The sequence below is a fragment of the Macaca thibetana genome, chromosome 15, assembly GCF_024542745.1.
Source record: "Macaca thibetana thibetana isolate TM-01 chromosome 15, ASM2454274v1, whole genome shotgun sequence".
NCBI classification, from domain to species: domain Eukaryota; kingdom Metazoa; phylum Chordata; class Mammalia; order Primates; family Cercopithecidae; genus Macaca; species Macaca thibetana.
The window spans coordinates 42,008,833-42,023,450 of record NC_065592.1 but is presented as its reverse complement, the minus strand read 5'-3'; the positions used below and the strand labels follow the sequence as shown (position 1 = coordinate 42,023,450).

The following is a 14,618-nucleotide window of genomic DNA, read 5'->3' as shown; positions in this document are numbered from 1 at the left end:
TGTGACTGGCTTCTAACCAATAGAATAGGGCAAAAGAGGTATGATGTCCCTCCAGTGACTATGCTTTTTGTTAGCTCTGCTGCTGGCTGGAAGACTCACTCGAGAGACTCTCCTTGAAGGCTTGCGGAAGTAGGCAGGCATGCTGGGAAGCCCACGGAGCAAGGAACTGCAAACAGCCTTTAGACGCTGAGGGCAGCCTCCAGTCAACAACCAGCAAGAATCTGGGGCCCCCAGTCCTACTACAATGGCAAGGAAATCAATGTGGCCAACAGTCTAAGTGACTTGAAGCAGATTATTCCACAGTCAAGCCTCCAGATAGGAACTCATCTCAGCTGACAACTTAATTGCAGTCTGGTGAGACCATAAGCAGATGACCTAGTTAAGCTGTGCCCATCCTTCTGACCCACAGATACATAATAATGTTTCAAACACATAATAAATGTGTGTTGTTTAAACTGATGATTCTGTGGTAATTTGTTACACAACAATAGAAATCTAATACATCCATGAAGACTCAAAAGATTAAGCGGCACATAAGTCAGCATTACCAAATACTAAAGACAAGTCTCCAGCTGTCCCACTGGACATATGCTGTCCAGTTCCTGCTACACATAGTCATCTACTAACCTTACTCTTGGAAAATAGGTCAAATGAGAACAGAAAAACGGCATGCAGTCATATTTGACTTCGTCTCCATTTAAGAAAAATGTAACTAATACAGGACCCTGATTTCTGACACATGCTTATTATGAATGAGCCTTGAACTCTGGAAGGATGATTCCAGACTTGCTAGATGATGAATTACACCTAATATCTGTAGGAAAAAGAAAGGCACTGTAGCATAAGTTAAAACTTCAAAAGATTTAGTCAGATGACCACCTGGCTGGATGCTATTAGACAGATTATCTAACATTAAAGAGCCCTGGTTTCCTCACCTATGAGATGAGGATTGCTACTGTGTCAAACCCACAAAGCCACTGTGAGATAAGGTACCTGAACACTGTTTACTAACTGTAAAGCACTGCACAAACACTAGTCGTCATACAGCTTATATAGTAATGTCTACAGTGCTACTGTGTTTGCCTTTTAACCTTTCTGACTTGACCTCCCCAATTGAAACATTAAGTTCTTTAGGGCAAGGATTTCTATTTTTATCTGATTTGTTTACCACTATAGCTCCAGCACCTAGGACAATGCCTGGCACATAATCAGTGCTAGAAAATATGTGTGGGTTGCATAAATAATCATAAAATCTTCTAGTACTTGCTACCCACGTTGGTTAGCTATTATAAATGATAAAAGTCAAGGTGGATCAGCTACTGAATTTTTCTGGGGAAACTACCTAAGGCCCAGTTGAGTACAATCCAGTGAGAGAGTTCAAGTTCTGGGAGAGAACAAACAAAATAACTGCTCTCATCTATTTAGTGTCCAATAGCCTGAAAAATTAGTTTCAGAACTTTTGTCTTACAAGATTCTCAAAATATTCTGTTGAATCACAGAGGAAGTAGGTCCTTCTCCTTTTCCCACTTCACAACCAGCAGGCTGAAGCCTGGAATGGTCTCCTGACTCCTAGTTTACCTGCCATTTCATCTGCTGCCTGTTAGGTCAGAATGGACTGCTTTTCATAAATGTGTAACTAGATTATATAAGAACACACAGTTAAAACTAGTTAGTTTAGAACTTCTACAATCTGACCAATGTTTGTCCTTGTAGTGTGATTCATCCCAGACTCCTGCCACATAGCACAGTTGATATCAGCACAGCAGCCATGATGTCTGTCCATTTCCCCAAGACTTTAAGGAAGGAATGATATACCACCAGTCTATGTGTCTTCCATATGTGCATGTACAATGAGTTATTGTGTGTTAAATTGGAAAGTGTCCATTTAATCATTTTGTATTCACTGCATTCCAAGTAAGAGAAACTGTGGTTACTAATTTAATGATTATGAAATTTTTGTTATTTCTAAATAATTTAATAGTTTTGGATATATGCAATAACATAAACAAACTCTGAGCATCCTATGAGAGTTTATTTCAACATTTTTCAATGCTAACATTCTTTTAATCATTGTATTTTCTTCAATGTCTGGTGGTTCTCAGAAAGTTAACATCATTGGTACTCATCTGAATAAACAGCCAGTGGTGAATGCTGTGTTTATTTTATAAGGCTTTTTTGCGTAAAGAAAAAGGTAAAAGTAGAAATGAAATGGGTTACCTTCTACCTTTTCCAGCTTGGCCAGGGTCAGTCCTATCGCATTGGGACGATGAGGGCTCCTTGTGGAAAAAACTCCAGTCTTTGCACCATTCAGCCTAGGAGGCTGCACCTTTGCCTTACAGCTCAAATGACCATTTTTATGAAAAACAAACAAAATCCTATAAAATAACAAAACAAAACAAACCATGGAATAAGAAAAGAGCACAAGTTATTTTACCACAATGATCTGATGGGGGAAAAAATGCAATCTTTCACAAATTAACAGAAATCATGTTTTAAATAGTATTAACTTGTAATCTAGCAGGAAGAAAATAGCACCATCCCCCTTCCTTCTCTCCACATCCTTTGCAGCTAACACAACAACTGGCACACAGTAGGAACTTAAGAGATGTTTGTCAAGTGCCCAATGAACAATATTTACTGTCTGCTGTTTGTCAAGTAGTACGGTAAAATAATTTTACACTCACTTCATGCAATCTTCTTAACTATCTTAAATAATATAATTTATCCCCCATTTTTGGAATGAGGAAATTGAAGTTCAGAAATGTTAAATAATTTTACCAGACCTTCCTTTTTTTTTTCATTTGGCATGACCAGACCTTCCTAAGTAAGATACGAAACCAAGAAGCCATGAAGAAAAACTAACAGATTTGAACTCATGAAACCACAACATTTATGTACTACAAAATGTCAGCCTAAGAGAAAATGTTTGCTACATACATAAAGGACCATAGGTTAGTATCTGTGGCACATAAATTGTTCCTACAGATTACTAAGGACAACCCAATATAGGACACTATGCAAAGAACATGAATAAGTAATTCACAAAAAAATGACAAGTAGCTAAGAACCATATGAAAAGATGTTGAGCTTCACTAATAATTAGAAATTTCTAAATTTAGAAATTAAGCTAAAAAACCAAAATATTCTTTTTTCCCATCAGGCAAAAATGTAAAAAACTGATAACATATTGTGTTGGGAAGGGTGTAAGAAAAAGGCCATTTGCATATATTATTGAAGTACACATTGGTTAATTTCAGAGGATAATTTGGAAGTAGTTCTCTAAAATTCTAAATATGCTTATCTTCTAGTCCAATATATCCACTTCTGACATCCTGTCCATAAAAATACACAAGTGGCCAAGAATGTTTCTAAGGGAGTTTGTCACAGTATTATAACAACATAGCCCTCCATTAACAAGAGTGTACATGGTACATCTATATTTTGTAATAATAGACAGCTATTAAAGCAAAAAAAAAAAAAAAAGGTTAATCTACTGTCATGAAAGCTCTCCATGGTATATACTGATATGTGAAGAAAACATACTTTTTTTAAAAAAACAAATACCCACTCTGTATGTATAAATTTGTTTCTATGTGTATTTGAAAAAGAAAACATTAAAAGTTCTGGCAGAATCTACACCGTGCTGTCAACAGTAATAATCTCTGATGAGGGGTTGGGGTTGGGGAGAGAGGAGGAAAATAGGAGGGATAAGGAAAAATCTCTTTCTATACTTCTGAACCCATGTTTTACATCATCAATAACTTAAATAATTCAATCAGGGTCATAATACAAACTAGGTCAGAACACACATTTTCTTTCTAATCTAATCTTGTCCCCAAATTAACATGAAAAATAAACTATTTCAGAATAAACACTTAATTTTTAGGTCTCTACCAACAAAAACAGACCGATTTAAACTGCTGATGTTGGGGTGAAGAATGAACACAGACAGAATTTGAAAAGACCACAAACAATGCTAGTATAACACAGGCCCTAATATAGGTAACACTTAAAGTATCCAGATTTCTACAGCGTCTTGTCTTTTAGGAGTATATTTAATTCTACATGAGTCTAGAGCAGGATCTGTAAACTTTTTCTATAAAAGGTCAGGGAGTAATATTTTAGGATATGTAGGCCAACCAGTCACTACAGAGACTATTCAACTCTGCTGCTATAGCACAAAAGCAGCCACAAACAATACATAAACAAATGGACATGACTGTGTTTCCATAAAAATAATTTACAAAAAATGGGCCATAGTTTACTGACCCCTGGTCTAGAGGGCAGAATAATGACCCAGGGGCAGAGTCAAGGAGGTCTGTAATTTCCACTCAACAGAAGGCATTCATCACAATTAGAACCAACTGCAAATGGAACATGCCACCTCAGTGGATCCCAAGCCTCCCTGAGGATGTCTAAATGACACAGACAATCATATGCACAAATACAGTACAAAATTCCATACAGGCTGGTCCAAAGGTAATGAGTTATCTCAATCGATTGTTACAGACAGTTACAGATTGAACTTTTTGTTCTACTTTTCCCCCTTCTCACTACTGCACTTGTCTTAAAAAATAAAAAATAAAAAAAATCCACGCAAAAGATGAGAGTTCCAGCCTGGGCAACATGGTGAAACCCCGTCTCTACCAAAAATACAAAAAAGAATTAGCCAGGCATGGTGGTGTACACCTGTGGTCCCAGCTACTCAGGAGGCTGAGGTCAGAGGATACCTTGAGCCTGGGAGGCAGAGGTTGCAATGCGCTGCTATCTCACCACTGTACTCCAATCTGGGTGACAGAGACCCCGTCTCAAAAACAAAACAAAACAGAAAGATGACGGTGGTCTGGATGGCAGACTCTAAGGTTGCCTTCAATTGGAGTACTTTATTTGGGGGTAAGTTCTGGCCCAAAATCCTACATCTAACTATAAAATAACTTACCAAACATGAGAAAACTGTTCTAGGCCCATCAGGGAATGTTCAGGATTATTAAAGATGCTCTTTCTAATCCTCAAACAGGCTCGAGAATAGCTACAAATGGATGGCTGTCTTGGAGTACCATTCTTGGCCAAGAAACAGGATTCCAAGTAGCCGATTGGCTCAGTTAAAAGATTCCCTATAGGAGAAAATTAGTTAAGAAATTATTAGTCAAAAGGTCAAACCAGGTTGTAAGAAAACATGTTTTCTCTAATGCATTGGTTTCATAGTTTTAAAATATTAGTGTTGTACAACTATAAAAATGATTTTTATAATGTTCATGAATACGTATATTCTCATCATTACACACACACATCATTCCATACATAGTAATATCCCTTTAGATATACTAGAAATAATGGTCCAAGAAAGAATGAAACGAAGGGGGCATTTTCAGAATACCTACTATGACCATAATTAAAATTCTATGCTACCAGTACTAAGTCATGTGACTTTGGCCAGGGCTATGAGGGCTTATTTATTTATTTATTTATTTATTTAACTTTTTTTTTTTTTTTGAGATGGAGTCACTCTGTTGCCCAGGCTGGAGTGCAGTGATGCGATCTCGGCTCACTGCAACTTCTGCTTCCCAGATTCAAGCATTTGTCCCGCCACAGCCTCCTCAGTAGCTGGGATTACAGGCACCTGCCACCACACCCAGCTATTTTTTTTTTTTTTTTTTTTTTTTTTTTTTTTTGTATTTTTAGTAGAGACAGAGTTTCACCGTGTTGGTCAGGCTGGTCTTGAACTCCTGACCTCATGATCCGCCCACCTGGACCTCCCAAAGTGCCGGGATTACAGACATGAGCCACCATGCTTGGCCTATGAGGGTATTTCTAATAGAGGAGATAGTGTACACAAAAGTGAGAAATGTCATAGCATATCCAGGAAACAAGCTATTTTGATTGGCTGGAGTATGAAATAAGAGGCAGAGAATAATGAAAGATGAGGAAACACTGGGTATACATAAGTAAGGATGTCTTCAATTGAAAGCAACAGAACATATGAAATAAACTAATTTAAGCAATAAAGACAACTTATAAGCTCATAGTGCTAAAATATCTAGAGGCAAGGTAGATTTCAAGTGAGGCTTGGTCCAGTAGCCTGCTGCCCCTCTAGAATGTAAGCTCCATGAGGGCAGGAGTTTTTCTGTCTTGTTTATCGCTGCATTCTCACTGTCTAGTACATTGCCTGCAAGGGAGTAGGTACTCAAAAAATTCATGTTGCATGGAAGAAAAGATTATATATGTCTAAGCTGATTAACGTGGAAATTGAAAAAGTAAAAGAATAATATGTATATAATCCCACTTATGGAAATTTGTTATATATTTATTTACCTTCTTAAACATGCACAGGTATGTTTGGAAAGCTATCTGGAAGGATATGCACCAAATGTGTGTTTTTCGTTTGTTTGTTTTTTTGAGACAGAGTCTCGCTCTGTTGCCCAGACTGGAGAGCAGTGGCACGATCTCGGCTCCCTGCAATCTCCACCTCCCAGGCTCAAGTGACTCTCGTGCCTCAGTCTCCCAAGCACGCACCACCATGCCCATCTAATTGTTGTTTTTTTTTTTTTTTTTTTTGTAGAGAAGGGGTTTTACCATGTTGGCCAAGCTGGTCTCAAACTCCTTACCTCCAGCAATCTGCCCATCTCGGCCTCTCAAACTGCTGGTGTTAAAGGGGTGAGCCACCACACCTGGCCAATATTCACCAATTTTTTTCAACAGTGGTTTATCTGGGTGGTAAGATTTTTAAACTACCTTTAAATTTAACTTTGTAATTTCTATAATATTTGAAATTTTTTCAATAATCACAAATTAGGCCAGGCACGGTGGCTCATGTCTGTAATCCCAACACTTTGGGAAGCTGAAGCGGGCAGATCACCTGAGGTCAGAAGTTTGAGACCAGCCTGGCCAACATGGTGAAACCCCATCTCTACTAAAAGTAAAAAAATAAAAATAATAATAATAATAATTAGCCAGGCATGGTGGTGCATGCCTGGATTCCCAGCTACTCGGGAAACTGAGTCAGGAGAATCACTTGACCCTGGGAGGCGGAGGTTGCAGTGAGCCAAGATCACGCCACTGCACTCCAGCCTAGGTGAGTGAGACTCCATCTCAAAAAAAAAAAAAAAAAAATCAATTTTTTTAATAACATATTTCAAAAGAAAAAAAATGGCCAGACACTATCAATATAAATTTAAAGTCTAAGGTTTCCATGGCTACCACTTTGAATTTATCGATAACTTTTTTATTTTCACATTTCATGGGAGCGTTATCAATTTCTCAAAGTTGACATAAAGACACTTCAGACTTTCATTTTATTTCCTGCTTCCTTAAATCTACCCTACCAGCATAAGCAGTAAGACTCCAGGTCCGGGGCTGTCCCTCACAGTATCTTTCATTACTCTTCACTTCTAGAAGCTATATTATTTGATACATATATTATATGCAACATACATGTAACTTATACGGCATAATATAATGAAACCCCACGTACACACCACCCATCCCAAAAACTAGAGCATTACCAACAACTTGTGTCTTTTTAGGTTGTTTTCCTCTTATCTCACACCCTTCTTTTCCCTCTGAGATAAACAGAAGCCTGAATTTGGTCTTTATCACTCACTTCCTTTCAAAGTATGATTTTGTTACATGTACATGCATGCCTAAACAGCATTTCATTGATTTTTGTCTTTAAGATCTATAAAAACTGGCACCAAACTGTAAGGTGTCTTCTCAGACTTGCTTTTTCTCTCTCAATATTATGAGGCTAAGATCCATCCATACTCTGTATGTCTTTGACAACTTTAATTTTTCTCCAAGTATGTTTATAGGCATTGTTTTTTGTTTTTTTGTTATTTTTCTTTTTGATCTTCATCCATGCTTCTGTGGAACACATATAGCAGACATCTTAAAAATGAAGAAACTGAGGCCAAACGACCTGGTGCATCTTCTTTATGTCTGGAAGATAAATGGCCAAAAAAGACTCCTAACCCAGCCACAAAATTCCTGTGTCTCGTTTTCATTTGTTCAAGGGACATTTTCTGGCTGATACTCTGGGCACACTGCCTATGAGTTAGCCCTGCTCCACTCAGAGACAGAGAGAGACAGAGAGACGGGGGGGGGGGGGGAGGGAGAGAGAAGAAAAAAAAGAAAGAAAGAAAAGAAAGAAAGAGAAAGAAAAGAAAGAAAAAAGAAAAGAAAGGAAAGAAAAGAAAGGAAAGGGAGAGAGAAAAAGGAGAAAAGTAAAGAAACAAAGAAGAGAGAAAAGAAAAGAAAAAAGAAAAGAAAGGAAAGAAGAAGAGAAAGATGGGAAAGGAAGGAAGAGAGAAACACTATTTTCCAAGTGTCTACAATTGCCAGACATTGTGTTAAGTTTGGAGAAAAGATACAAACCAAGAACTCCTACTACAGTGGAATTAATGGTTGGGGAGACCCTCACACCATACTTCAATATCATGGAAAATGTCCTATCAGCAGTAACGTAATTAAAGTCGTCCGCCCTTGACTCTTTGATTTGGAGCCTAGGAATTTATATTATAGCTGATTCATCACTTCACTGAATCAGTCTATGCCTGTTTTTCAGATTACACATATGATATGGCTGCCAATTAGATTTATTTCTATCCTCTTTGTGCATCTCCTTAAGAACATAAGCAAGACAACACTAGATTAGCAACGAACTGAAAGTATACTGAAGAGGTACTTTGTAAGAGTTCTTCTAACTCTGCTACTCTGTTTGGGACCAATCTCAAAATATCAAATATCCATATTCTAATACGTCTGAACTCTTCTGGGACATATTTATATATTCTTTGAATATATATAAATATATATATCCCCAGGAGGCTGGGGATAAGGCTATGAAATACAAATGCTATTTGAAGCAGAGACCTGACACTGTTTGTCCAGAGGAATTCTGGTCTTCTTGCCTATCTCAAAACAACAAAAACCCAAAAGAACAGTAAATACCTACCATTTGGTAAGCACTGTGCTAAGGATTTGGGGGTACAAATAAGAACCAGTTCTCATCCTCAAGGGTTTCCAGTATATTGACAGAGAAGGACAAGTAAATCAACAATTCTAGCTAGGCGCCTTTGCAGGAATAGAGATAAATGAGCACAGGTATACCAAAAACCAGCACAAGAATCTCATGGAAAAGGGGAGAAGTGGTTCCTCAAAGGAGCACGAGAATTAGGACTGGTTTCAGAATGGAGAAAGGATAAAAACAACACAGGGCCACTACACTAGCTCTGTGACCATGGGAAAAACTAGCTTCTCTCTCTGAATCCGTTTTCTCATCTATAAAACAAGGATAATACCTACTTTGGAAAGCTGTAAGAGTACTAATAAAATATGGAAAGCATCCAGTAAAATAGAAAGTGCCCAGCAAGGAGTGCTTTTTAAAGTCCCTGCTCAGGCTTTTTCCTCATTTAAATATTACAACTGTATTAACTGCATAATAAGTAAAAAGCCAGTAAGTAATCAACGTGGGGTTTTTTTGTATATAGGATTGTCTACATATCTTGCTCTGAAAATAAGTTCAGGTCCTTTTCCTTTCTGCCTGGACTATGAAATTACCCTTCTTAGGCTTTCTGTTTCCACTGCAAGTTCTTCCCCTTCTCAAAATACTCTAGACCAATCCTCAACAATCCTAGAGTTTCTCGTGTTATGCTAACTCTTTAAACTTTTCATGGTCTCTACTGCTAACAGACTTTGTATTTCTTAGCCTGGCACTCAAGGTTCTTCACAATCAGAACCCAAAGGTTCTCACCTCCCTGCTCCATCTAACACTTTAGACTTCTAGCTCCCCAAACGTATACTGTGTAGACTTCTGAGCCCTGGCTGCTGCGTTTTCCTTCCTGTCAAAATATTAGACCTGTTATCTGGCAGTGTGCAACAATTTTTTTTTAAATAAGCACATTTGACCAGGTAATAGCATTTCCAAGAAATTTAACAAAGTTCAAACTTTAGAATGTACACAAACATTTCGGCTTCAAGAGCTTTCTTTTAGAACAATGCAAACTGAAAATAACCTAAATGCTCAGTAACAGGAAGCTGGTTACACGAATTAGAGTACATCTCTAAAACAAAGCGTTATGCTGGTTGCAGTGGCTCACGCCTGTAATCCCAAAACTTTGGGAGGCTGAGGCAGGTGGATTGCTTTTAAGCCCAGGAGTTCGAGACCAGCCTGGGCAACATGGTGAGAGCTTGCCTCTACAAAAATTAATAATAACAAAACAAAGTGTTAAAATTAACATTAATTGCCCTGTTAAGTTTTTTTTAAATTCTTTTAAAGTTACTAAACAGTAAGGTCGTATAGTATCTCACTTTTCAAGTGTGTATGCAAAGAAACAAGTATGGAAGGTAGACACCAAGATATTGACAATGGCTTTCTCTGGCAGGCTATTTTAATTCTCTTCCATTCGCTTTCTAGTTTCTAAAGCTAAAATATTCCTCTATGAAAACGTGTGAGTAAACAGAAACAAATTCATGCCTTTCTAGGCCCAATTTAAAACTATTTTCTCCGACCGAAATTTTCCCCTTCTCTCTCCTCGTTCCTACAGCGCAGGATGCCTCTCTCCTATGGCATTTACTAATTCCTAACCCGCCTAACACCACCCCCCATATACTATGGCAACGAAACCCCTAAGAGAAAAACCGCTACGCTACACTTAGCTGCTCCAGCTACTGAGCCAAGACTAGGCGGACAGCGCAAGCCTTGTAACAAAGCTGAACAACCCCGATGACGTCATCCCACTCGCCGAAGCACATCACGTGGTCGCCGCAGCACATGACCCGTGCCTTCGCCGTAGGTAGAAGGATGACGCACGTCAGTTCCAGATCTTGCGTTTCACACCCCGCTTGGCAACGAAGACCTCTCCAGAGTGTGGCACTGCCAGTCTCTTGGAAGTTACCTGTCTCCAGAGCCGGCTTCACGCAGCCGCACGGGGTCGCTGTAGGCCGACGACCCGGCTCCTCCAAGCTGCGCATGGCTACTGGTTGCTGAGGTGCCTACCCGACGCATCCAACCTTCCGCTTCCGCGCTCCATGCCTGACGCATGCGCAGTAGCCTCGCCGGCGGGGTCCCGCGAGCCCAGGAGAGTGCGCGCGCGCGCAGTGTGGCGCTGAGGAACGTTTGGAGGTCTCCATGGGGCGTCGAACCCCTATCCGGGGCGTGTTCCTTTCCGGGACCCCAATCTCGTTTATCTTAGACAGAACTCCTGCAGTTGCCCGCCCTCCCAGGGCAGGCTGCGGCTCCGGGTTCCCGCGCTTTCTGAGAGGCAACACACCTCGATGAAGAACTCGCAACTATGTCTCTCTCGAAACATTGTTAAGCAACCTACACGTCCAGTATGACCCTAATTTTTAAAGGATGTGTATATGTAATTACCACAGAGCGGAAGGACTGGACGTTAAGAAATGTTAAGAATTCTCCTCTAGCGCCTGTGGTCCCAGCTACCCCGGAGATTGAGGCGAGAGAATCGCTTGAGCCCAGGAGTTTGAGGCTGCACTCCAGCGTGGGTGACAGAGCGAGACCGTGTATCTAAAAAAAAGAAAAAAAAAATCTCTTTGGGTGGTGGGAAAACAGATGTGATTATCCTTTTTATGCCTCAATTTTTCCATAATAGAAGTTATGCTTTGTCAGAAACAACCCCAAATAAGTCTTATTTCAAGTGTGGCGAATATTATAAAGGAGCCCTACTATGTGCTAGGGGTTAAGGAGTGGGAACTGTTTCTTGTGCTCCACACCTTACCAGAACTGAAGTGAGAATGGAATTTTAAGAGTCAACATGCCATGTATATTGTGAGGATTATTGTCGTTTCTGGACAGCTCTGAGAAGCTAGGAGCTAATATGAATAATTTTTTAATCCAATGCAATGACCAGTTGTCCTTGCAATGATAGCCTATCTTTTACCCACTTGTAATGCTGTCTCTCACCTATAGCTAGTTTCTATGTACATAAATCTCTTTATGGGAGAAAATTTTTAATCTTTTATCTTTTTATCTGTTAACATCTGCAGTATAAAATATTCAAAAGCATATGAGTCCACAGATTGAAAAGCCTAAAAACCATGAAAAGATGTTTCCATGTCTGTCCATTTGTCATTGATTTCTAGTAGAAAATAACCAGCAGTAGGAGCCAAATAATTAAAGATTGTGGTTTAAAAAATGAAATAAAACTGATCAAATGCATATAGTGTCTTTTGGCAGGTCATTTTTACATGACAACTTGGAAAAGGCTGCCATTTTTTTTTTTTTTTTTTTTAGGAGGAACAGTTCTGTGCAGCTGGAGAGAAACAAGTTTGAAAACCAGTGTGTGTGTATGTGTGTAAAATTGGGCCGGAATTACTGCACTTGCCACTAGATGGTGATGTTGCTGAAAATGATAGTCCCGCTTAATTTGTGGAAAGAGTAGACTTGGAGAGAGATACTTGCCCGCCTGGAGGGCATGGTAGATGTTGATAATCACACACAAAAAATATGTAATTATTAAGTGTGACAAGTACTGAAATGCAAAGCTTATTTGAATATACTAGTGAAATAGATTGATACCTCTTTTAAAGGTAAAATGTCTCTTGACTGAAAACAGGAACTTAAATATGCAGCACATTTATTAGTCTATGATTTGAAGTTCTTATTATCTTGTCTGGAATTGTATGTGATTATTTGCAGTTTGTAAGACTTAACCTCTCCTCCAGAGGTAAGACCTAGAAATCTGCCTTAAAGAAATGACCTAAATAATTATGTGGTCTTCAGCTTGTACTTTGAGAAGCACTTCTCAGTAGAGTGATTCTTAACCTCTCATTTGGGTGAAGGACCCCTTTGAGAATCAATTAAAGCTTTGAACCATCTCACACATCATTTTGGATATAATATCATAGGGTTCATGGATTTCTAAGAACCTGAGAGGAGGGCAGCACAAAGTCAAGCTAGGATTCTTGCAAAAGTTTAATTCTATCACCTCAAGGTTCTAAGCCAAGAACGCCAGAAGAATTTTAGATGCATACTGATGTTTGAACAAGAATGGTGAGAAGGCAGAAGTTGTGTGTGAATACAGGAGTGATTTAAGAGGGCAAGCAGAAAGGGTCCTGAGAGGTGGAGAGAGAAATTCTGCTTCCTCTAATGTACTGCATTCCTCTTTCCCTCTATTCCCCCATCTCATTTTTGTGCTGCTGTACACTGTACATATGCAAATCTCTTAATGTCCATCTTAATGCAACACTCTTAGAACTTGAGACTTCAGTTTACTTTTTTTTTTCCTCTAATTTTGGCCCACTCTGGCAGGTGAAATTGAGACAGAAGCACATTCCAAAGAAGAAACAAAAAGCACTGAGGAAGTCAGATGTGACTTTGGGTGAGTACCTTCCCTCTATGATGTTATTCCCTCATCTTTAAGTGGGGGTGATAATCACCGCCTGGCCTATTTCACATACTTTTGTACAGATCAGATAAAACAGTTTATGTGAAAGTATAAATCTTGAAGTGTCATCGAGAGGTAAGAAACTATTACATGGTTGTGGCCGGACGCAGTGGCTCACGCCTGTAATCCCAGCACTTTGGGAGGCCGAGGAGGGCGGATCACAAGGTCGGGAGATGGAGACCATCCTGGCTAACACGGTGAAACCCCGTCTACTAAAAATACAAAAACAAATTAGCCGAGCGTGGTGGCGGGCACCTGTCGTCCCAGCTAGTCGGGAGGCTGAGGCAGGAGAATGGCGTGAACCCAGGAGGCGGAGCTTGCCGTGAGCCAAGATGGCGCCACTGCACTCCAACCTGGGCAAGAGAGCCAGACTCCATCTCAAAAAAAAAAATAAATAAATAAACTATTTTGTGGTTGTGCTGCCCTCAGTATGTTGTGTAATAAATATAATGGGGGTATGAATCATTGTACAATGAATATATCCTGATGGTAAAAAATTTAACGTACACACAAAAGGGAGTAGGCAGATAGGAGGGAAACAATACTGTAACATCCCACTGTACCAGTGGTTCTCAACCCTAGCTCCACTTTAGAATTGTTGGGAGAGCTTTTAAAATAAAAAGCTCTGGATTGGACCCTGAAGCCAACAAAGGACATTAGTGGAAAAACTCATGAAAACGGAATGTCTGTAGTTAATGATAGTGTAACTATCCTGATTTCTTGGTTTTGACAAATGGGCCATGGTTATGTAAGACGTTAACATTGGTGTAAACTGGGAAAAAGGTATATAGTAACTTTTGTACTATCATGACAACTTTTCTGTAATTCTAAAATTATTCCTCCAAAAACTATTATTTGAAGCATAAAACAATTAAAAAATAAATATACCTATGCCTGTATGTCACCTAGATGGGGGAATCTGAATCCCTGGGGGAGAAGTCTGGACATATATATATTTTCGAAACCTTCCCAGGCGAGTCTAATGTACCTGGAGAGTTGAGAGAACCACTGCTCTCTCATGTTCATTATACCTTGAATGCCTGAGGGACTGGGACCCTGTCTTGTTCTTTGATGTAGTTAGTACCTAGCACAGTGCCTATATGGAAAGCTTGTGCAAGTGTGTTCTTGCTGAATGAACCTTTATTTGCAAAAATTTCCTTAGTCCTCTGTAATAACAGAAGGAAAACTGAAAACAAAAAATACCAGGGTAGATTTTCA

The 14,618-nt window shown here is 39.3% G+C and overlaps 1 protein-coding gene across 4 annotated transcripts in view; it reads right to left on the bottom strand.

The window, feature by feature from the left end:
- TRMO (tRNA methyltransferase O) overlaps positions 1-11,045 on the bottom strand; it is a 29,718-nt gene extending 18,673 nt beyond the window's left edge. The window contains exons 1-3 of one of the 4 annotated variants that reach the window (XM_050762186.1): positions 10,893-11,045; positions 4,940-5,114; positions 2,218-2,375 (exon numbers count right to left, since the gene is read on the bottom strand). In XM_050762186.1, the coding sequence (XP_050618143.1) occupies positions 2,218-2,375; positions 4,940-5,114; positions 10,893-10,968 (409 nt within the window). In that variant the 5' untranslated portion in view covers positions 10,969-11,045. Of the gene's footprint in view, positions 1-99; positions 193-627; positions 741-2,217; positions 2,376-4,939; positions 5,115-10,892 lie in introns of those variants that run through there. The other 3 variants (XM_050762187.1, XM_050762188.1, XM_050762189.1) reach the window with 3 other exon arrangements.
- Between the last annotated feature and the right edge of the window lie 3,573 nt (positions 11,046-14,618).